Raw genomic sequence first — 22957 nt, 5'->3', positions numbered from 1 at the left:
TGTTTTCACACAGCACCTGCACTGTAGTTACCAGTGTGCTTCTCTTTATACAGTGTTGCATTTCTGAGAATGAGCTTCTGTCTGAACCATTGTTCATTGTTCTAATCCCTGAAGACAGTGTGCTGAAAGAATGTGAGGTTAAACATGTTTTTTTGTTGTGTGGGTGGGAGTCAGGTGCATTCAAGACAGAATTTTCTAGGTTGTCCTGGGGGGGTACTTCTGTAGCCTAGGCTGGTGTCAAACTCAGAGATCTGTCTGTCTCTGTCTCCTGTGTGCTGGGATTAAAAGTTTATGTTTTTATCATTACTACCACAAAATATATTTTTGTTTTTTAAGATGTATTTACTTATGCACATCGGCACTCTATTTACATTGTATGCCTGCATGCCAGAAGAGGCTGTTAGATTCCATTACAAATCTTTGTGATCCTCCATGTGGTTACTAGAAATTGGACTCCGGACTTTTGGAATAGCAGTCAGTGCTCTTAACTACTGAGCCATCTCTCAAGATCCCCAAAATATATTTTTAAGAGATATAAATGCCAGAATCTGTTGCCAAGGAACAAAGTAATAAATGTCATAATATTTAGTAAAAACTTAAATCTAAAGATACAGATTTTTAAACTGGAAGTAACTATTATAGTAAATGTGAGGTAGGCTATTTACAGTGAAATATTAAGTTGTTATTTCTTTGTCACTGTGATGCAAAGCCACCTACTATTCCATGAAAAAAATATGAACAGCCAAGTCAGCATATGATACTGTAGCATATAGTGACAAGTTGGCTTTCCTAGATATCATAGCATATGCCTCTAATCCCAGCTGCTAAGGATGAGGAGGCTGAGGCAGGAAGGAGGTTTGAACAGAGTTCTAAACTAGTTTTGGCAAGACGTGTGTGTGTGTGTTTGTGAGAGGGAGAGAGAGAGAGACAGACAGACACAGACACAGACACTTTTTTGGGGGGAAGGGCTATATAGCAAGACCTTTGTTCTCCTGTACGTGGTGAGAGTATTCAGGGAGCCAGATATTGTGTGGAACCTTTTGTTTGGGGCTTTGGTAGGAATCTATGTAGTGTTGACCATGCTGACCTCAAACTCACAGAAATCCTCCTGCCTCTGCCTTCCAAGTTCATTTGCCACCATGCCTGGACTTTCTTCATAGGACTTGGATAAAGTCTGACTGAAGAACACAGTAACTTTTTTCAAGAGAAATTTTTGGTTTTTTTCAAGACAGAGTTTCTCTGTATAGCCCTGGCTGTTCTGGAACTCACTCTGTAGACCTCCCAAGTGCTGGGATTAAAGGCATGCACCACCTCAAGAGAAATTTTTACTAGTAAAAGATGAGGAAAGAATTCCATGGGGTTTAGATATTAGTGGACCTCATTTTTGAGAGATAAAAATGCTTCTGTTGGATAGAAAACTGGGGGAAGGGTATAGTAAATAGAATTATGAGCTGATATAAAGTATAGAAACAAACTGAACCTAGATAAGGCCTTACACAGACCGCTTAATTTGGTGATGGTCAGATGCTACTGGCAGGAGAAAGGCAAGAAGAAATATTAGTTGGAGGCTTTGAAAACCCAGCCAGCTGTAGTTTCTGCCATTCCCAGTTGGTTCGGTATTCCTAGACAATGTGCTTGTTAGGATCCCAACAGTCTCTCATATATGGTATCAGTCAGTTTGATTTATTGCTGTTACATTTATTGTTTTGGGGAGCACACATGTGAAGGTCAGAAAACAGCTTTCAGGAGTCAGTTCTTTAGTTTCAATGTGAGTCTTGGAGCTTGACCTTTGCCCACCAAACCATCTTAACTGACCATAATTTTTTTTCCAATAAATGATAGAGAAAATTTGTTAACAAGCTAATATCAACCATGCCAAACTTACAACCAAGTCTGGGTCATAAAGTGTATCTGAGCCGGGCAGTGGTGGCACACGCCTTTAATTCCCAGCACTTAGGAGGCAGAGACAGGCAGATTTCTGAGTTCGAGGCTAGCCTGGTCTACAGAGTGAGTTCCAGGGCAGCCAGGACTACACAGAGAAACCCTGTCTCGAAAAACAAGTAAATAAAGTGTATCTGTATGTTCCTTTATTGGCAAATCCAGCAACTGAGAAAAGGATGGAATTGGAAGCATTGGGGATGTCAGAGTAGGCTTTGAACACAGGAATTTTCATTTATAGCCTTTCAGTGTCTGTCTTATTTGTCCTTCCTTTCCTCTTTGTAGCTCTGTTACAAAGAGGTTTCCTGGAACTCCTTGTCTTCAGGCTGGCCTCGAACTCAGAACTTCACCTGTTTCTGCTTTCCAAGTATGCCTCAAGCTTTTAATCCTTTGTTTCGGTCTCCTGATTGGAATTTCAGACCTGAATTTGGCCGACTCTCTTATTCTTGTTCAGACAGTGACATATCCTGTGTTCTTCAGCATATAAGGCCATGAGATTAAGGATTTAGTCATGTCATGATCAGGACTGTAGAATAATGTAAATAACTGGACTGGAGGAAAGTATCTAGGTAGCACATAGCAAGATTGTTAGCTTTATTTTCATGAAAAATAGTCACTAGCACCTTTAAGATAAATGTATTTTGGTGGTATAAGTGAAAAACTTGACTGACTAAACAGCTGATATAATCCTACTTCTTAAGTTTTTTTTATGACTGTAGCTTAAACTAACTGTAAAACCCTGTACAGATTCGAGAAATGATGGAGTCCTTTGAAGGCCCTCAGCCTGCAGATGTGAGGCTGATGAAGAGGAAAACAGGTGAGAGCTTGCTTGGTTCCTGCCTGTTAATAGTTCTCTTCCCCATTCCCACCTCAGTCCCTAAAATACATCCTGATAAACCCCAGCCTTCAAACACATGAATTCAGAATGAAAGGTTTGCCATGGCTAAGGAATATGAATGACTTTGAAAACGATGCTAGCACCTGAGGACCTTTTTAGAAACTTTGCTTTTAGGGGTTTTCTTTTCCTTCGGTAAGTAATGATTTATAAACTCCTTGTTTGACTGTTCATAGTCGATTGCATGGTTACTTTAAGTGTGGAATCAAATCAAGTGGCATTTAATTCAGGCGGCTGTTCCTTGCCATGGCAAAGTGTCAAGAAGATCCCCAAGTCAAGTCACATTTGTAAAGCTGCTTCCCAATTGGCTTTGTCACGCAGTGTTGAAGCAGTGGGAGAGAGATTCACCTGTTGTAAAGGAACTGACTAACACGAGTATCCCGTCTATATCTGAATGCTGTCTCTAGGTGTAAGCCGTGGTTTCGCCTTCGTGGAGTTTTATCACTTGCAAGATGCTACCAGCTGGATGGAAGCCAATCAGGTTGCTTCACTCACCAAGTCTAGATATTCATGAAAATGGAACAAGTCTGTACAATTTAAAAAAAAAAAAAAAAAAAGGTTGAAGGAGTGGTTTGTTCCAAAGGAGTGACTTGATTTTAATATTTTTAACAACAACAAAAAAGCTTTGTGTATATTAAAATTGATATTACTAGAGTAAATACAGTTCCAAGAAGATGTTGCAGAATATGTTCTGATTTTAAACATGGCTACCTAACAGAACTTTACCTTCTGAAAATCTGTGTGATAGTCAACAACATAACCTAATTACATCCTGCTTGTTGTATACATTGAGAGTATCTAAACTGTCAAACTCTGTGTGACAGTGAGGAGAACATACTGGAAGTCTGTAGCAGGCACTTCTATGCATGACTCCTTATTACTGCCTGAAGACCATAAGCCAACTAGAGGCGTGACTTCTCAGATGGATCTTGTGACTTAGGGACCAAGTAGAGTTTTTGAACAATAAGGCTTGATAAGATTGGTATGGAATCACTGTGTTCTTGCTGTCTAATCTAGGCATAGTGGCATTAAGAATTTAATCTCCTTGAGAATGCCTCTTAAAATCTGCTCAAAATAAATCATCTATTGAAGCCTTAACTGACATTTTATACTATGTCAAGATAATGTTCAATGTTAGTCACTTAAAAAAAATTTTTTTTCTGCAAGAACCCCAAAGGACAATATATTGACTACCTTTAAGTAGGAAGTTGTGGTTTTTTTTTAAACAGCATTTTATGATCCTAGTCACCCAAGAGTTAGGTTATATAATTGGCCAATATAACCATTTATGGCAAGACTTAATTTAAGGTACGAGTGTTTTTTTGACCAATTTGTATTGAAGATTCTCAATATCTTGTCAGGCCTTGTAGTATAATAGCTCAGAAATTAAAACCTGTCAGATATGGTGACTCACTCTTGTAAATCTCAGACTTCAGGAGAGTGAGTAAGGAAAGACAATCATGAGTTCAAGGCCAACCTGGACTACAGAGCAAGACTTTTATCTTTAAAATAAAAAAATTCAAGCCAGGCAATGGTAATGCACACCTTTAATCACAGCACTGCTGTGGGTCTCTAGGGTCTGAGGACAGCCTGGTCTACAGCATGAATTCCGGGACAGTGAGCACTAACTAATGAGACCCTGTCTAAATAAGTAAATAACCAACCATCACAGTCCTCTCTTTTAAAGCAGAACTTCATTTCTTACCATGGAATACTGTTCTAGTAAATCTAGAATGTGCATGATAAAGCTTCCTGTATAAGTCTATTTTCTTGACAGCCAGTTTTGATACAGTAGATGTGTCAGAATGGCTAACCTAAGAAATTAAAACCTATTAAGACATTGTAAAGTTTTGCAATTTTAATGTATACAAAGCTTTATTAATATGTAAATTTTTTATAATTCAAATTCACTCCAGAAATATAAGGCCAGTAGGATTAGGAACCCAGTGGTAGATTGGAGTCTCTTCCAACACACATCCCTCCTAGTGGGATATGTTGAAGTCTTACATTTGCTTCTGTACATCATAGTGCATCGATGGCCTTTCTGTTCTTTCCAACTCGGCCAGACATGCAATTTTGCCTTTAGATGCTACAAAGACAAAATTCATAGTATGATTTGTGAGAACCAAATTGCCCAACGGTATTTATTTGTAAAGGGGTTAGACTCCTTTTAAAAATCTGAGCTGGATATGTTGGCTCATGCCTTTAATCCCAGAACTCCAGAGGCAAAGACAGGCAGATTTTGGAAACACATAGTGAGACCCTGTCTCAAAAAGTGTAAACTAAAATCTGAATATCCTATTTAAGTCTGTTCTGATAGTGTTAGACAACTAGTACAACCACCGTTCCCCTTCCTGTGACAAGAACAGAGAAGACACTCCTATTAAATGAAGGCTCTTTGGGGGCAGGTGCCAGGGATGCTCTTGGCTCTATTGATTCAGCTCAGAGTTTTGACCTTTTAAGTCCCTCACTTGGTTGACTTAAATGATAAGGTATTATATACTTTATGGACTTTCCTAACCCCCTGAAGAAACTTCATTGGCCTCCTGGTTACTCATCCTGAAGAGAGTACAATCCATTTCAGAGAAAAAGCACACCAATCATCTAGGACATGACATGATCACATTTGTCAAGAAAACCTTTTAGCTGTTTTAGAGTTGGTAGCATTGAGAGTAGTCCTTACTCAGAAGGAAATATGATCAAGTTCCCTTTTAAAATGAGAGCCCACCCCCACCCCCTTGTCCCTCCAAAGAACACATCCTGAAGCAAGAATTTGGGGGAAGGGAAAATACAAAGGCTTTTACATTATATAAGGATGGGGGACTGGGAGAAGGTGACGCCAAGCCCAAGGACACCATGTTAAGGGCTAATAAAGGAGACAGCCTCAGAACTGGAAGAGGTCTGTCTTCTGTTTGAAATACACTGTCACTCTCAGGCATCCTGTCAATGCTAAATATTAGGACTTCTGTCTCTGCGGGAGACACAGCCTGGTGCATGTCAGCGTTTAGTGTTTGGCAGCTTTCTCAGCATTCCCTGACTCCGTTTACCTTTACTCCGAATCCCATTCTCTTACTGCCTATCTGAAGCATTGGATGGGCAGAGTATAGGTGGCGGTGGTTGGTCTTCCCCGTATGTTGTCCATTTAATTCCAGAGCACTGATTTTTCCGAAGTGTGCTCTGCCCTGGGAAAATGGACACATGTTTCTCACAATGGGAATAACTAATTGCTTCTTTTTTTTACAGAAAAAATTGGTGATCCAAGGAAAGCACATTGCAATGCATTATAGCAATCCCAGACCTAAGTTTGAAGATTGGCTTTGTAACAAGGTAAGCATATATTCTTCTTCCCAAATTAAATATACTAATTAAATACACTAAGTTTTTCTCCTCCATTTGTTTGATATTTTAACAAGAAAATTAGAATAATGACTGGCTTGTATCAGAAGTCTATGTGTTTCCTGACTTTTCTCTGGTCTTCCTGTGCTGACATTAGAGGGCAGGATCCCGGGACTCTCTGTAGAGTTTTTGTTTTATGGAGATCTAGGATTCTAACCTAGAGTTTCAATTAAGATTTTCAGATGTGCTTCACTTTGTGGATTATAGAATTTTCAAGGTCTCAGCTTTTGACATGCCCTCTTATATTACCCTCTTGTATTAACAAACATCCCTTAGAACTTTGGTGTACAGTAGTAGTGCTCCTGTCACAGTGCTGAATTTTGAACTTGATTGTTGAGTCTTAATATTTTGAGAGTACTCACTATGTATGCATGAGTCTGATATGGGACAGTTCCTGTTCATGTTACATTGTGTCTGTATGTATGACAGTCCATTTACTGCTCTTATATAAGAAAGAGCTTTTGTCAGTGGCTGCTTCAAAAGACCTCATCTTGGTGAAAGTGGAATCCTACTTCAAATTACAGTGTTTTTCTTGGAAGAATTCACAGGGTGTAACATGTTAAAATGTTAGGCGCATGCCCTTTGTCTAGGATACATAGTAGCAGTTTTTGCTTTTATATTTAGTTGTTGAGTTACCTGAGGTCTCAATGCTCTAACCCACATGATGACTAGAAAGCCTGGACTAATGTAAGAAATAATTACAGATAAAACTTTTTTTTTTCCAGTGCTGCCTTAACAATTTCAGGAAAAGACTAAAATGCTTCCGATGTGGAGCAGACAAGTTTGGTAAGCGTGGATTCAGCTGTTTGGAAAATGCAATTAAACCTGACTTACTGCTTATAAAACGGAGGAAAAAAATGTAGATTTCTAGGATATTTAAATTAGGAACTTACATAATAACGGAACTCTTTTTACCTTGGGCTAAGTAGATGCTGACGCTGATTGTGAAAGAACAGAAAATTCTTTTCCAAAATTAAGGTGCTGTTCGCCTGGTTTGCATGCTACATCTGCTTTTGTTTAATACATAGTTTAATACATATCTCCCACTGGCCCAGTAGGTGCATTCCGTATTAGCTGTCAGAATTATGAGTATAGCCACGGGTTTCTTAAAATAGCATGGTGTCTCACACTTCAGCTGAATTAAAATAAAAAGTTCAAAGCCAGGATGGGCTAAATAAATAGTAGGTTTCAAGGTGACCTAAGTTACATAGGAAGATTATCAAAAAATGGTAGCAGGCAGAGAATGGGAGATGGTTCAGTAGCTGAAGCATTTTCTGTATAAGTTTGAGGACCTGAGTTCAGAACCTCCACACTGACAAAATTTAAAAAGAAAAATTAGGCAGGGCGTGTTGACATAATTGTAATTGTAGTGCTGGAGAGGTGGGACAGGGCAGTCCCTGGTACTCTGGCCAGCTTGCAAATAGGTCAGCTCAAAGTGATTGAAAAACCTTGTCAAAAGATAAGATAAGCAGTAGAAACCCCAGACATGGACTTCTTCCTACACACATACACATACATACACATGTGAATGAGCATGTGCACAGACCATACAAAGACCACCACCACCACCAATGTTGTTTTAAAAAGCGTCTGCTAGATATGCTTAAAGTAAAAAGGGTTGGCTCTCAGGAGATGAAAGCAGGATGATCTAGAATCCAGGTCATCCTCAACTATATAGCAAGTTTGTTACCAACCTTGGCTACATGAAACTATGTCATACATAAGTACTTCAGAAGTTATAATGTATTTCTTTGTTAAAAAATATTTTGGAGATGGGAATGGTGGTTCATGTCTCTAATCCTCACAATTCTCAGGAAACTGAGATAGGATTACCAAGAGTTCAAGACTTGTCTGGGCTATGTATTAAGACCATGTTAAGACTATTGGAAACAAAAAGAAAATGCTTTGGGGAGATGAAGATGAATATTTCACTGGCAGAGCTCCTGCCAAGCATGCACAAGAGACCTTGATTTGACACACATACCCCAACGGCCATGAAAAGAAAGAAGTGGGGCTTGTTTGTTTGTCTTCATTTGAATCTCCTTTGCTCCTAGACTCTGAACAGGAAGTACCCCCAGGAACAACAGAGTCTGTTCAGTCCGTGGATTACTACTGTGACAGTGAGTTCAAACATGACCCTTTGACTTTGATGTTCAAAGTTGACCTCTCAGCCAGCTCAGGTCCCTTGCATTCGTAAAATGGGCATGCATAGCTTTAGTTTGCCCTGCAGAAGATTGATCTTTGGAATTTTCTTAGTCTATCAGGGTGAAAAATATACCAGAACCTATAAAAATGTATATTTTTGCCTGTAAACCTGCCTTTAAAAAGCATTGATGGTGAGAAAGCTTAATTGTTATTTTTCTCATTTACCAACAGCAATCATTCTTCGGAACATAGCTCCGCACACTGTGGTGGATTCCATCATGACAGCACTGTCTCCCTATGCTTCCTTAGCTGTCAATAACATTCGCCTCATAAAAGACAAACAGACACAACAGAACAGAGGCTTTGCATTTGTGCAGCTGTCTTCTGCAATGGTGAGGTTCTCCATTGAGCTTTCAGAGTTCATCCCCCCTGTCCCCTTTTTCTTCTTTTTTGAAAAAAATATCATGTTAAGAGGGCAGTAGTAGTCTGGGCAGTTAAGTATAGCCTGCAGCCAAATCTTCTTTTTAAACAAAAATCTGCAGGCTAGAGTGATAGCTCAGTTATTGAGTGTTTGTTGCTCTTCCCATAGACCTAAGTTCAGTTCCTAGGACCTTTTAGGTGTCTTAACAACCACCTGTGACTCCATCTAGCCTCTTTAGCCTTTGCAGACACCCATGTGCACTCATACATATCTACATACATATAAAGTGAAAATAAGTCTTTTTTTTTTTTTTTTTTTTTTTTTTTTTTTTTTTTAATGTTCATTTTAATGCTGAGTTGTTTAGTGGCAAAGTGTACAGGGCTCTGGGTTTAAGCCCTACCACCAAAGTACAAAACCTGGAGAGATGAATGGCTCAGATGTTTGGAGATTGAGAACACCACTTCCAGAGGTCCTGAGTTCAATTCCTAACAATCACACAGTAGCTCACAATGGAGTGAATATGGAATCTTATGAAGACAGCAACACTTATACATAAAATAATTTTTTTAAGATTTATTTATTATATACAGTATTCTGCCTGCATATATGCCTATACACCAGAAGAGGGCTTTAAGAACTATGTCTAGCCAGGCGGTGGTGGCGCATGCCTTTAATCCCAGCACTTGGGAGGCAGAGGCAGGCGGATTTCTGAGTTCGAGGCCAGCCTGGTCTACAGAGTGAGTTCCAGGACAGCCAGGGCTACATGGAGAAACCCTGTGTGTAGTTCTTAGGCCATAGTAACTCCGTAGTAGTAGTGAGGTAGGCAGTGACAAAGAACTTGAGCAAAGTAGGCAACTTTCCCTGTATGGTACAGGAAGATAATTTCATTTCCTAGGCTCGTGCAACACATACATATTTGGGTCACCTGGAACTGAAGTTGTAGATGGTTGTGAGCTGCCATGTAGGTGCTGGGAATAGAACCTGGATACTCTGGAAGAGCAGCCAGTTCTTTTTTATGTCCAGAAGCAGGTTAAGAAATTACTACCTCTTTTTTTTTCTCTCTCTCTCTCTTTCTCTCTATCTCTTCTTCTCTCTCTTTCTCTCTTCTTTCCTTTTTCTTTCTAAATGGAAAGCTGTATTTCTGACATAGAGTAGGTGGCAGGGCAGTATTTAATTATGCCTTTAATTCTTTTTCCTCATTTTCTCCTTCAGGACGCCTCTCAACTGCTTCAGATATTACAGAGTCTCCATCCTCCATTGAAAATTGATGGGAAAACTATTGGAGTTGATTTTGCAAAAAGTGCCAGAAAGTGAGTGCTGTCATTGTCCTTATGTTAAACTCTTAACAGCTACATATTTACTATATAAGGATGTTTGCCAGTTGTCCCTCAGCTCCATAATGTCAACAGGATTTCCCTGGGTAGACCAAGAGGGAGAAGATTGTCATCTCTTAGGGTTTATCCTTCCAGTCCTCTTTCACCAGTTAATAATGGTTTCAGCATATGGATTGAAAACACATTCTATTCAAACTCAAACAGTGTAATGCAAACCTGTCCAGATAATCCTTAGCTTGCAGGACAGCATGCTAATATATCACATTACTGTCTGATGCTGTAAGTATCCTTTGTTTAGAGCCTGGAAATGGTTTAGTAGGCACAGCACTTGCCTTAACTGTAACCTCAGTGCTGAGGTAGAGACAAGGAGATCCTGGTACACCCTGTCTCAAAAAATAAGGTAGAGAATGAGAAGCAGACACCGTGTGTTAGCCGCTGGTCTCCACATATAGTGAGCACACCTTCATACCTTCGCATGTACAGTACACGAAGTTTCCTTCTCTAGTATCACTAATCATCTAACACATACCTTATCGGATCACTTATAAAGTAGATCAGTGACATCCACCAAGGTTTACAAAGTTCCTCCTCCTTAGGAAATTCAACCCTATTAGCATTTGAGACACATGCCTTCCCCCAGCCCCAAAGGCTGGAATGAACTTGGCATAGTGGAAGCACAAACTTTAGACATACAGAGAGAATCACATGATATTACATCTTTGTGATTTCAGAGACTTGGTCCTTCCAGATGGTAACCGTGTCAGCGCCTTCTCTGTAGCTAGTACAGCCATTGCTGCTGCTCAGTGGTCATCCACTCAGGTGAGAGCGATAAGAAAGGGTCTTTTTCCTTAAGATGGTGGCTTTTCTTATTGTGCTCAACATAAGCTTGCTTGCTGAAATGTTTTTAGGGGTTGCTTTCTGACATCTTTATTTATTGTCTACTAATTTTATCTTTGGTTCGTTTCCTTTTGATATTCTACAGTCTCAGAGCGGTGAAGGAGGCAGTGTTGACTACAGTTATATGCAGCCAGGCCAGGATGGCTATACACAGTATACTCAAGTAGGTGAACTTAGCTAGCATTCAACTTCTAATCTATAGACTATGCTAAAATAGCAGCTCTTAATGGTGGGCTTTCCCTCAGTACTCACAGGATTACCAGCAGTTTTATCAGCAACAAGCTGGAGGACTGGAGTCTGATACATCAGCTACATCAGGTAATAAGCATCATCTCTGTTGTGCCTTTGTTTAAGTAACAAAAAGAAATATTAACTAGACCCAAAGCTACAAGTCCATATGCTTGCAAGAATTGAGAGGGCATGCTGAAGACTATCGTTATAGCCCAAAAGTCCAGTAAACAATTGTGTGCACTGACTCAATACAACTTAGAGACAATGAAATGATTAACTCTGTTCTTGGAGACTTCTTGTTCAGCTGTGTTCCCCACCCCATGTTGAATCTTGAGTGACCACAGTTGTTTCAGCAGAGAGTATGTGGCCCTATAGCAACACCCAGACACCCACCAGCAGCGCCACAGCAAGAGAATGTTGGTAGCTGGTGTGGTGGCTCACACCTTTAATCCCAGCACTCTATAGGCAGAGGCCAGCCTTACCTAGAGAGTGAATTCTAGGACTACACAAATAGATGATGTCTGGGGGTGGGTGGCAGGGAACTAGAGCAGTTAGATATGATGGCTATGTAGCTGGGTGTGTGGCCCACGAAGTGTGCGGCATACGTGGAGCCTGGGCCAGATCCCCAGCACTGCGTACACAGAAGGTGGAGTCATGGCAAGTTCCAGATTAGCCTGTGCTACATGAGGCTGTCACAGAAAAAAGAGGTTGCTTTAGCTTTTCTTCTACGACTATAATGAAGTCTGAGGAGTCAAATCTTTTCTTAGCCCAAATATACAGATTTTTGCTTCTCTTCCTTTCTTAACCATAATATGGAATGTAAAAGTTTTGTTTTTTTGAGGCAGGGTTTCTCTGTGTTGCCCTGACTGTCCTGGAACTCACTCTGTAGACCAAGCTGGCCTCGAACTTACATCCCAGACAGAGGATTCATGAGTTTGAGGCCACCATTTAAACTAAACCCTAATTCCCCACCACCACCACCCCCCAAAAAAAGAGAGATAGAAACCACTTACAAGGCCGGGCGGTGGTGGCCCACGCCTTTAATCCCAGCACTTAGGAGGCAGAGGCAGGCGGATTTCTGAGTTCGAGGCCAGCCTGGTCTACAGAGTGAGTTCCAGGACAGCCAGGACTACACAGAGAAACCCTGTCTCGAAAAAACAAAAAGAAAGAAAGGAAGGAAGGAAGGAAGGAAGGAAGGAAGGAAGGAAGGAAGGAAGGAAGGAAGGAAGGAAGGAAGGAAACCACTTACAAAGTGAAGGCTAAAATGAACAGTTGTGCTGGAGTTCATGCTATAGCTCTATCTAACCCTGTGTTTATCACCAGGCACCACCGTGACTACCACCTCAGCAGCTGTAGTGTCCCAGAGCCCCCAGCTATATAATCAGACTGCCAACCCACCTGGCTCTCCGGTAATCTTGCTCTTAAATACAGAATTGATAGCTTTGTTGCTGTGTTGCTATTACCCTTTCCTGGTATATGAGCCAGGATTCACTAATTACATATATTTTACCTAATTTTTTCATTAGGTTTTTAAAAATTATTACATGTATGTGTATGTGTTTTAAATATAAAGTACCAAGCAGGTCATATTTATACTTTGTAAATGCTTCCACTTGACCTATAGAAAGTTGTCAGCATGTCTCTTGTTACAGAGCTGCCCTAGATCCTTGCTGCAGAGCGTGTGTCTGTCAGGGGAGTCCTTCCTCCTAGATGATTGCAGTGACTTAGTTCTCTTAAGAGGCTTTACAGTTGAAATTACATTGAAGCTAATGTTCTTTCCAGACTGAGGAAGCACAGCCTAGCACTAGCACAAGTACACAGGCCCCAGCTGCTTCCCCTACTGGTGTAGTTCCTGGTACAAAGTATGGTAAGCCAACCTCATGGGACTCTTTGACAGTTGGAAGGTCATAATTTTTGCCTTTGTTGTTAATAAAGTTCTTCTCCCTTTGAAATGGGTATCAGAGGGACAGTTGGGAATGTGAAGAAGGAATAATAAGGCCTGCTGTAGCTCACTGGCTTAGAGACTGATGTCAGGTTTCTCACCTGGAGTGACTGGCTGGGTCTTGTGTTTGCAGCAGTACCTGACACGTCTACTTATCAATATGATGAATCTTCAGGATATTATTACGATCCTACAACAGGGCTCTACTATGACCCTAACTCACAGGTAAGTGCTATTTCCCTCCTTCATATCACTAGAAAAAACTGGTTTTGCTGAATACTTTTACAGGGCGTGAGATGAAATATTCCCTAAAAGGATTGTGCAATCCAGATAAGTTGTAAGATTTTTCTTTTATTAATTTCTTCATGTCTACCAATGAATAATTTTCATTTCAGGATTTAAGGTTAACAAATGCTTATAGTCCCAATGAGATACCTCTATGGGTAAAAGTGCTGGCCATGCAAGCCTGACAACTGATTTTGATCCCTAGAACTGAGAGTGGCAGAAGAAAGCCACCTCCCCAAGTTGTTCTCTGACTGGCATATGCATGCCTCATTCACACATCACACATACATGCTGTATGTAGTACTGATAAATGTTCTGAGGTGAGCTAGGGAATGGGCTTAGTGGTTAACATTACGTGCTATCCTTGTACAAACCTATTCCCTATTCAAATCCCAGCACCAACATGGCCGTTCACACTGCCCATCCTTCCAGCTCTAGGTATTTGATGCCCTCTTGTGGCCTCTGTGGGCACCAGGCACTAACATGGAGCATGTGTATACATTCAAGCAAAATACTCTTACACATATAATAGGTTTTTTGTGGGTTTTTTTTCCCCCAATGTTTTGAGGTATATTGTACATATGCATAAAAGTGTATGAGATGTGACTGTATTTGAGTTTAGGTTATTTTGTGTGTGTTTAACCTATGTTTATATCTGTTCACTCTGTGTGAACAGTATCCATTGAGGTTACACTAGGGCGATAGATTCCCTGGGATTGGAGTTAAAATAGATGGTTACCTATGGATGCCAGGAGTTGAATTTTACAATGCATACACACATACACACACACCCCACTAAGAACATTCCCAACGTATGTGCATAGCATGCTTGTTGCCAATTAATACCCTCCCCCTTCAGCATCCAATATTTTGATTCTATTTTTAGAGAAAGTTTTGTCAAATTAAGATTTTGTGCTAGCTGAGTGGTAGTGGCGCACAACCTTGATCCCAGCCAGCAGTTAGGAACAGAGGCAGGTGGTCACTGAGTTCCAGAACAGCCTGATCTACAGAAGGAGTAGTGATACAAACCTTTAATAATCCCAGTACTTGGTGGGTAGAGAAAGGCTATGAGTTGGACCCCAATCTACATGGCAAATTCTAGGCAGCCATGGGCTACAAAGTCAGGCCTTGTCTCAAAAACAAGAAAAAAAGGGAAGATTTTTGTGCCAAGCATGATGGCACACACATGTAATCCAGCACTCAGGAAGTAGAAGCAGGAATATCAGAAGCTCAAGGGCTACGTGGATGATATCTCAAAGCTCAGCAGTTGATGTTTTTCCAGAGGACCTTGATTTTGGTTCCTGGAACACACTCATGGCTGCTCACACCATCTGCAGCCTCCCATCCAGAGTATCCAGAGCCGTTATCAAACTCACATGTCCACATGCAGATACAAACATCTGCACACACATGACTATAACTAATACAAATAAAATCTTTTTTTTTAAAGATTTATTTATTTGTTTATTTATTTATGGGTACACCATTGCTTTCTTCAGACACACTAGAAGTGGGCATCAGATCCCATTACAGATGGTTGTGAGCCACCATGTGGTTGCTGGGAATTGAACTCAGGACCTCTGGAAGAGCAGTTGGTGCTCTTAACCGCTGAGCCATGTCTCCAGCCCCAAATAAAATCTTTAAAGAAATTTTGGTGGGTATAATATATGAGAGAAGAATTAAAAAAAAAAAAAACCAGATTTATTCTAAGAAAAAAAATAGAAACGGCCCAGCTAGAAACTTTAAATTCTAGGTAGGTTCCTCCACCCCGCCCGCCATTGAAATAAAATTTACCATTTTAATCAGAATATATAATTTGGTGAATTTTAGTGTAGTCATTTTGTTAGCAGCTAGCACCTCTAATCTACAGAACATTTTTATCTTACTCCCCTTCTTCTGCCCCTGCCTCCCACATCCCCCAACACTTCCCCCCCAAAAAAAAACTCACAAAAACTAATAGATGTTTTTGTCTCTGAATTTACCTGTTATAAATGGACTCAGACACTGTGGTCTTTGTGTTTGGCCTCTTTACTCAGCATCCTGTGTATTCTTGAGGATGGGTGTAGCATGTCCAGGGAGTATTTTATTTTGGGGTCTATAACTTAAGGAGGGAAAGCAGCTTTAACACTCCATAAATACATACACCTGGGAACTGTATATATAGCACAACATGGCAAGTACAGTTAGCAGGAAGGTGACGTTGAGTGCCTGTGGTTTCTGAGAGGGAAGTGTGAAGAAACAATATGCTACCTGCCTGTGTGCCTAGCTTCTTGTTCGTTCACTTTCGTCATTTGTTCAATCTGACATCTTCATGGCAATTCTCCCTCATTCAGCCTTAGATGTGACAGTCCCACAGTTCCTTTCTCTGTAAGAGACATCGTAGAGGACCCAGCTAGTAGAATAGTTAAAGGCCCTTGCTACCAAACCTGCTGACCCAGAACTCAGATGGTAGAAGAAAACTAGCTCCTACAAGTTGTCTGTGACAGCAACCAAAGGGACACATACATACTAAATATGATTTAGGCAAGGTATGGTAGCACACATATCCTAGACAGAAGCTGGTGGGTCTCTGAGTTCAGAAGACTAGCCTGGTCTACATAGTAAGTTCTAGGGCAGCCAGGCCCTGTCTCAGAAACGACTAAATAAACCCGGTGTAGCACGTGCCTACCGTCCCAGGTTTCTGAGGTCGAAGCAGGAGGATGAGGAAGCTCAGGGTAGCCTCTTGTACACATTAAGTATAAGCACAGCTAGGTAAGATCCTGTTTTAATTCTTAAATTTATTTTATTATGGGTATTTTGCTTCCATGTATACTTGAGTACCTAGTAGTCAGTGCTTGAAGAAGCTAAAAGAGAGGGAGTTGGATCCCCTGGAACTGGAGTTACAGATGGTTATGAGCTACCATGTTGTTGCTGTGAATCAAACCCAGATCCCCTGGAAAATTAGCCCCTGTTCCTAACCACCGAACCACCTCTCCAGCTCCAAGATCCTGTTTTATTTTTAAATAAATAAATAAAAAACCTCCTAGATTCTTGAGAAGAAATCAATCATATTCTACTTTTTCTAGACGTTTTATACTTTACTAGCTGGTTTATCCTCATGCATTCCAAGGTGTTCTGAGTTACTTCTAAGCAGGAAATATAACACTAGTCCTAGGTGTATTTTGTTTTTGCTTTTTTGCCAACTGTGTTGAAAAGTGTCTGGCTTAAAATTCCCTTTGTACCTGAGAATGAAATCCTGATCCTCCCTGCTGCTCCCACCTCCCAAATATAATACTAGGTTTACAGACAGGTGTCCAGACCAGACAATGTGGGGTTTTGTTTTGTTTTTAAGGTAAGTTCTCAACTCTATAGCCCAAACTGACTTTACATTTGCATTCCTCTTGTCTAAGGCTCCTGAGTGCTAGAATTACAGACATGCATTACTGTTGACATAATAAATTTAAGTTTAACATAACAGGACTTGAGGTATAGCCAGTGGTAGAGCAGCTATATAACATATGTATTGCCTTAGGACTAATCCTCACCACCACAAAAACCTTTATCAGCAAATCTGTAATCATTGCACATTCTTTTATTTTTTTTTCTTGTAGTACTACTATAATTCCTTAACACAGCAGTACTTGTACTGGGATGGAGAGAAGGAGACCTATGTGCCAGCTGCAGAGTCTAGCTCTAACCAGCAGGCTGGCCTGCCTTCCACAAAAGAGGGAAAGGAGAAGAAAGAAAAGCCCAAGAGCAAAACAGCTCAACAGGTATGAACTTTCAAGGACACCATGGTTCCTTAGTTAAAGCAACCTAATTCTTCATTTTTGGCTTATAACACTTAAGTCAGTTTTATTTGGATTCTTAAAAACTAGGCTAATGGTCCTGTTGGTACAGGCCTGTAATGAAGCAACCTAAGATGCTCACAAGTTTAGAGCCAATATGGGTTTTTTTTTTTTTTCTCTCTTCCTTCCTTCCTTCCTTCCTTCCTTCCTTCCTTCCTTCCTTCCTTCCTCCTTTCATTTATTTTTCTCCCACCAGCACCTTAGTAAAATCCCGTCTCAAAGTAAATAAACCACTGGTAATACAACTCAGTGGTAGAGTACTTGCCTAGTATGTTCAGTTACCTGACATTGAATCCATAAAAATCAAAAACTAGGTTGGGCAAGAAATGTAGCCCAAAGTAGAATACTTGTCTGGCATTTCAAGTGCTGAGCCTGGTCTCCTGAAAGAAAAACAAGAAAACTTGCAAAGCCCTAGTGACTTAAGACTACATGAACCCCTGTTTAAAAAAATAGTAAGACAGGCGGCTAGGGAGATAGTTCTGTCAGTAAAGTGCTTTCTGCACAGCATGAGTGCAGTCCTCACAATCCAAATTTAAAAATCTAGGCACAGGGAGATAGTTCAGCTGCACATAGCACTCTTGTAGACAAACCGAGTTTGAATCCCAGCACTTCTGTTGGGCATCTTCCATCTGTCACTCTGGCTCCAGGGAATATGACATGCTTTCCTGGCCTCTGCAGGTACTGCACTTGTACACAACGTAAGATTCTTGTTAGGTTATTTGTTGTTAAATTACAGAGAAGTAAGTGTTTTTTTTTTTGATGGTGTTTGTTGTTTGATACTAGATTGCCAAAGACATGGAACGCTGGGCTAAGAGTTTAAATAAGCAGAAAGAAAATTTTAAAAACAGCTTTCAACCTGTCAGTTCATTGAGAGAAGAAGAAAGAAGAGAATCTGCTGCAGCAGATGCTGGCTTTGCTCTTTTTGAGAAGAAGGTAATGGTAACAGGAGTAGCCACACTTCGTAATGGCTGTCTGTGTAACATTTGAGGCTTATGGCTTGTTCTCTTTTCCAGGGAGCCTTAGCTGAAAGGCAGCAACTCATCCCTGAATTGGTGCGAAATGGAGATGAAGAAAATCCCCTTAAAGTAAGGAAGTACCACCTGTGTTTTAACCAGCTGTGTGGTTTATGTCCCACTTTGAATCTCTGCTACATCTTGGCTAATGCAGTTCCCTCTTTAAATGGGATACTTTTCTCTGTCAGTGGGTATTTGGAACAGCTTTGGCATATAGAATCCACATTGAGGGCTTTGTTTTCTGTGCCTGAGGTCAGGTGAGATGGACCGATGAATGAAGCCTGAATCCCTAAGCTAAGTAAATTGGCTTTCGAGGCATTTGTAAATAGGATTTTTAATGGTCTGGAAAGAAAATTAGGACAAAGCGAAAACTTACTTTCCTTGATAGATACTGGGCCAGCTGGGCCATTGCTCTGATCCATTGTTGTGTTTGGAGTTTTTATGCATGGTCAGTGGTTTGAAAACAAGTCGTCTAAGAAATCACTTCTTGGGCTCCATGGGTTGGTTCTAGAAGGCTGTTCCATACAGTTGATGAAGCGTTCTTTACTACTAAAAGACAGCACAGAGCAATGGAGATTCTCTCACATTTTGGTGCTGTTTTATCTGTGGAATTTCCAGTGACCCATTGTCATTTTGTCCCCAGAGAGGTCTGGTTGCTGCTTACAGTGGTGACAGTGACAATGAGGAGGAGCTGGTAGAGAGACTTGAGAGTGAGGAAGAGAAACTAGCTGACTGGAAGAAGATGGCCTGCCTGTTGTGCCGACGACAGTTCCCAAACAAAGATGCCCTGGTCAGGCACCAGCAGCTCTCCGATTTACACAAGGTGGCCTTGTTTCTCAAAGTTTACTGGGGAGGGAATTTAATGGTGGGAGTGATGACTGTGGTGAAGGTTCAGTAAATAACCTTCTGTTGCATAGGTACCTGGTGTTGTAGGAGTTAAGAAAATCATTGTGTCTTCACACACACACCCCAGGATTTAGTTTGGATACTGTGGTGTATTGAGATTTTACCAGAATATAAAACAAAGTACTAATGTTATGACATTTCATATTAAAGTGGTCTGAATTCTAAATGGATCTGTAAACTTTTTTGTAATAGCAAAATATGGACATCTACCGAAGATCCAGGCTGAGTGAGCAGGAGTTGGAAGCCTTGGAGCTGAGGGAAAGAGAGGTGAATACGTGGATACTGTGTTTGGATGAGAATCCTGACATAACTGCCTTTAATACTTTCCATTTTGTTTGTTTAGATGGAGTCTTGTTATATTCACAGGTTGGCCCTGACATCTTGGCCTCATGTCTTCCAAGTAGCTGCCACTATAGGCCTATACTACCACACCAGTCTCTTATTTTCCTTTTATGTGTAGTATTTAATTCCAGGTTCCTAAGCAAAGTGGAAGGGTGTATCAGAAACACTTGTCATCCAGCCATTATATCTCATGTAGCCTGGACTAGCCTATGCTTTGTGAGCCCCATGGTGGCTTTTATTCTGGAAAAAAAAAAATCTGTTTCCTTGTTTATCCTGCTAATAAATGCTTTGAGTGGTGAAGCTTCAACTGAGGCACTGAAGACAGGAAAGCATGTGATGATTTCCCAGTCATATAGAAGGGAAGAGTGGGCTGCAAATGATAAATGGAGCCAAGAACAAAGGTTTTTTTTTATTATTATTAGTCTGTCATGCCTGTGGGATTATGGTTGATGAGAGAAGGCCAGATAGAATTGTAAATGCATATAGAGGCCTATACATTAAAAATAATTTAGAAGTTTCTTGCCCCAGGATAAATCTGAGGTGTCTGTACTCAACACTTTTGCTTTCCCCATTGATTATAGTGCCAGGTCTCTGGGTCTTGCTGGTTGGGTCTCAGGAAGCCTCTTTAACACTTCTCTGTTTCTGAAAGTAGACCTGTCCAAATGATGCTCCCTGGGGATGGGTAGTTCTGGCCTCTTCATTGTTAGGACAATAACAAGCAATGAGACCAAGAGTGGTAAAGAAAAAACAGGAATTTGGTATTGAAGTCCACACTAAATAGTCAGGCTCCAGGTTAAAGGGTACTGTAGGTTAACGTCTGCATGTTTAAGACTATTGAAAGCTGAAATGAGGGAACTCCTACCTTATCTTCTTATTGTTTTTTATACAGATGAAATACCGAGATCGAGCAGCAGAAAGACGAGAGAAATATGGAATTCCAGAGCCCCCAGAGCCCAAGCGCAAGAAGCAGTTTGATGCTGGCACTGTGTATGTGATGTGCACCATTTTCCAGTTCATTAGATAGGGCTCTGGCTGTTTTAAGTAACTGTGTGTTTGCCACTGGCAGGAATTACGAGCAGCCCACCAAAGATGGCATTGACCACAGTAACATTGGCAACAAGATGCTGCAGGCTATGGGCTGGCGGGAAGGCTCAGGCCTAGGAAGAAAGTGTCAAGGCATCACTGCTCCCATTGAGGTAAGTGTAGGCTCTGACTGACATTCATGGGTGCTGGGTGTGCAGGTTTGCAGGGTATTAGGAAAAGGCATACTTTCCCTGAATCCCTTTCTTCATCTCCTGCATTGTGTTCTTTTGCTTTTGAGAGGGAGTTGTTTTATTTTGTTTTGAGATAGGGTCCCCATCCAGTATACCCTCTCCAAACCTGTCCACGTGCCCCTGTCCCCTATGTCTGTTTGTCCCCTCCTCCCCCCCATGTACGCATAATTTTTCCAGAACTCACTATATCACTATATAGACCAGGCTGAAATCAAACTCAGAGATTTATATGCCCCTGCCTAGAGAGTGCTGAAACTAAAGGCATGTGCCGTAGCCCTAGTGTCCTTGTTTAAAAATTAAAATTTGGAGAGAGAGTTTATCAGTTGAGAGTGCTTGCTGTTCTTGCAGAGGACCCAGGTTCAGTGCCTTACACCCACTTAGGAGTCTGTTATTCCAGTTCTGGTTTTTTGACTCCCTCCTCTGGCCTCCATAGACACTGTATACACATGGTGCATAGACATTCGGCAAAATATTCATAGACATAAAAATGAGTGGATAATTAAAATATTCCAGGACCAACAAGATGGCTCGACAAGGGAAGCCTAGCAACTTGAGTTAGGTCCCCAGAACCTCCATAAAACTAGAAGAGAACCAGTCATCTTTACAGTGTTGTCCTCTAATATGTGTGCACCATGCCATACATCCCCTACACAGAGACACTAGTTTTTCAGTTTTTTTAAAAAAATTAAGGCAGATACGGTGGTACAGGCCTAGTTGTTTTTTGGCAGACTGAGACAGGAGGATCCCAAGGCCTAGCTGGTCAATTTAGTGAGACCCTGTCTTAAACCTACCCACGCCAACTCACTCATCTTAAATTTAAATTTAGAAAAAAAAAATCACTCAATTTGTCAGAGCCCAAATTGTGACAGCCCTGGGCTCAGAGACTCAGACCTGTTGGCCAAGCAAGACAGGAACTGTACCAGAGACTGCCCCACCGTGCCCTGGGGCACAACCATTGTCAAGCTTTTCTTTTTATTTTACGCAAACATGTTTTCCCAGTGCCTGTGAGTTTTATTGGCATTATCCATCCAGTTGGAATTTGTACCTATAATTACCTTTCCTGGGCCTCAGCAAAATGTTTTTAGAGTCCTTACTAGCCAGGAATGTTCACTGAATAGGCATTCAAGGGTATGAGTGAGTTTATTTTCTTAGTCATTTTTATCGCCCCAGTCCTTAAAAGTGCCTCCAGGTCCAGTGTCAGCCCTTGTGTGCTCTCTGTGGATAGTTTTGTTCAGTGTTGTGGGTAGGATAAGAAGTGGGTGCAATCCATACCCTGCTTACCTGCTGCTAACAATCTTTTTGTTTCCCTAGGCTCAAGTCCGGCTAAAAGGAGCTGGCTTAGGAGCCAAAGGCAGTGCATATGGGTTGTCAGGTGCCGATTCCTACAAAGATGCTGTTCGGAAAGCCATGTTCGCCCGGTTCACTGAGATGGAGTGAGACTGGGGAAGCAATGCTGAGCACAGGGAGCAAGCCATCTCCTCAGTTGCTCTTACTGCCTGTCTCTAAGGGCATGCCTTGTGCTATTAATAGTTTTAGGGTGAACCACTTCATTCTGAGGGGTTCTCCTACCTTAAATGAGCTCCCAAATGTGGGTTATTGGGTAAACCTGAGGGTTTGTGGACAGAGGGGACAATGGGCTTTTTATACTAAGGTGTACATAGTGTAAATGTAATGTGTTTTACATGTTGTAGCCTGTGTTGTGTCCCTGCTTCCTGGGGGCTTGAGAAGCTCAGAGTGGTTGTCAACACCAAAGCCACCACTGTCATTTATTGTTGTTATGTCTTTTCTTGGCAATAGCCTTGTGTATATTTGTATATTACACATTTGTACAGAATTTTGGAAGATTTTCAGTCTAGCTGCCACGTCTGGCTCCTTTACAAAAGAAATACCTTCAAAAATGGGTTTCCTGTGTCTTTATTGAGAGAATGGGTGGTAAAGGCTGTTGAGCCGGTCAGAGCTGTGGTTTTTCTTTGTATTTGGGGTTTCTTGAGATGGCTTATAAAACACAGGCTAGTCTTAAGAGACTCATTGTATAGCCCAGGCTAGTTTGGTACTTGTGGTAATCTTTTGGCTCCCTCTACTTCAGTTCCTAAGCATGGATGGGACTGCTT

General features: G+C 41.1%; 1 protein-coding gene across 3 annotated transcripts in view; it reads left to right on the top strand.

Annotated features, from left to right (window-relative positions):
• The window catches only part of Rbm5 (RNA binding motif protein 5), a 29495-nt gene extending 6747 nt beyond the window's left edge, over positions 1–22748 (top strand). For 2 of the 3 annotated variants that reach the window (XM_034484619.2, XM_034484620.1), the window contains exons 5-25: positions 2686–2755; positions 3241–3314; positions 6077–6160; positions 6955–7015; positions 8284–8349; positions 8606–8766; positions 10008–10105; positions 10861–10948; positions 11112–11189; positions 11272–11344; positions 12581–12666; positions 13040–13124; positions 13333–13424; positions 17075–17236; positions 18095–18244; positions 18325–18396; positions 18968–19147; positions 19423–19497; positions 20462–20559; positions 20639–20768; positions 22158–22748. In XM_034484619.2, the coding sequence (XP_034340510.1) occupies positions 2686–2755; positions 3241–3314; positions 6077–6160; positions 6955–7015; positions 8284–8349; positions 8606–8766; positions 10008–10105; positions 10861–10948; positions 11112–11189; positions 11272–11344; positions 12581–12666; positions 13040–13124; positions 13333–13424; positions 17075–17236; positions 18095–18244; positions 18325–18396; positions 18968–19147; positions 19423–19497; positions 20462–20559; positions 20639–20768; positions 22158–22283 (2109 nt within the window). In that variant the 3' untranslated portion in view covers positions 22284–22748. The remainder of the gene's footprint in view (positions 1–2685; positions 2756–3240; positions 3315–6076; positions 6161–6954; positions 7016–8283; positions 8350–8605; positions 8767–10007; positions 10106–10860; positions 10949–11111; positions 11190–11271; positions 11345–12580; positions 12667–13039; positions 13125–13332; positions 13425–17074; positions 17237–18094; positions 18245–18324; positions 18397–18967; positions 19148–19422; positions 19498–20461; positions 20560–20638; positions 20769–22157) is intronic. The other variant, XM_034484621.2, reaches the window with a different exon arrangement.
• Positions 22749–22957: the final 209 nt, after the last annotated feature.

This window comes from Arvicanthis niloticus, chromosome 21 (assembly GCF_011762505.2).
Source record: "Arvicanthis niloticus isolate mArvNil1 chromosome 21, mArvNil1.pat.X, whole genome shotgun sequence".
NCBI lineage: Eukaryota > Metazoa > Chordata > Mammalia > Rodentia > Muridae > Arvicanthis > Arvicanthis niloticus.
This window is presented reverse-complemented; position numbering and strand designations above follow the sequence as displayed.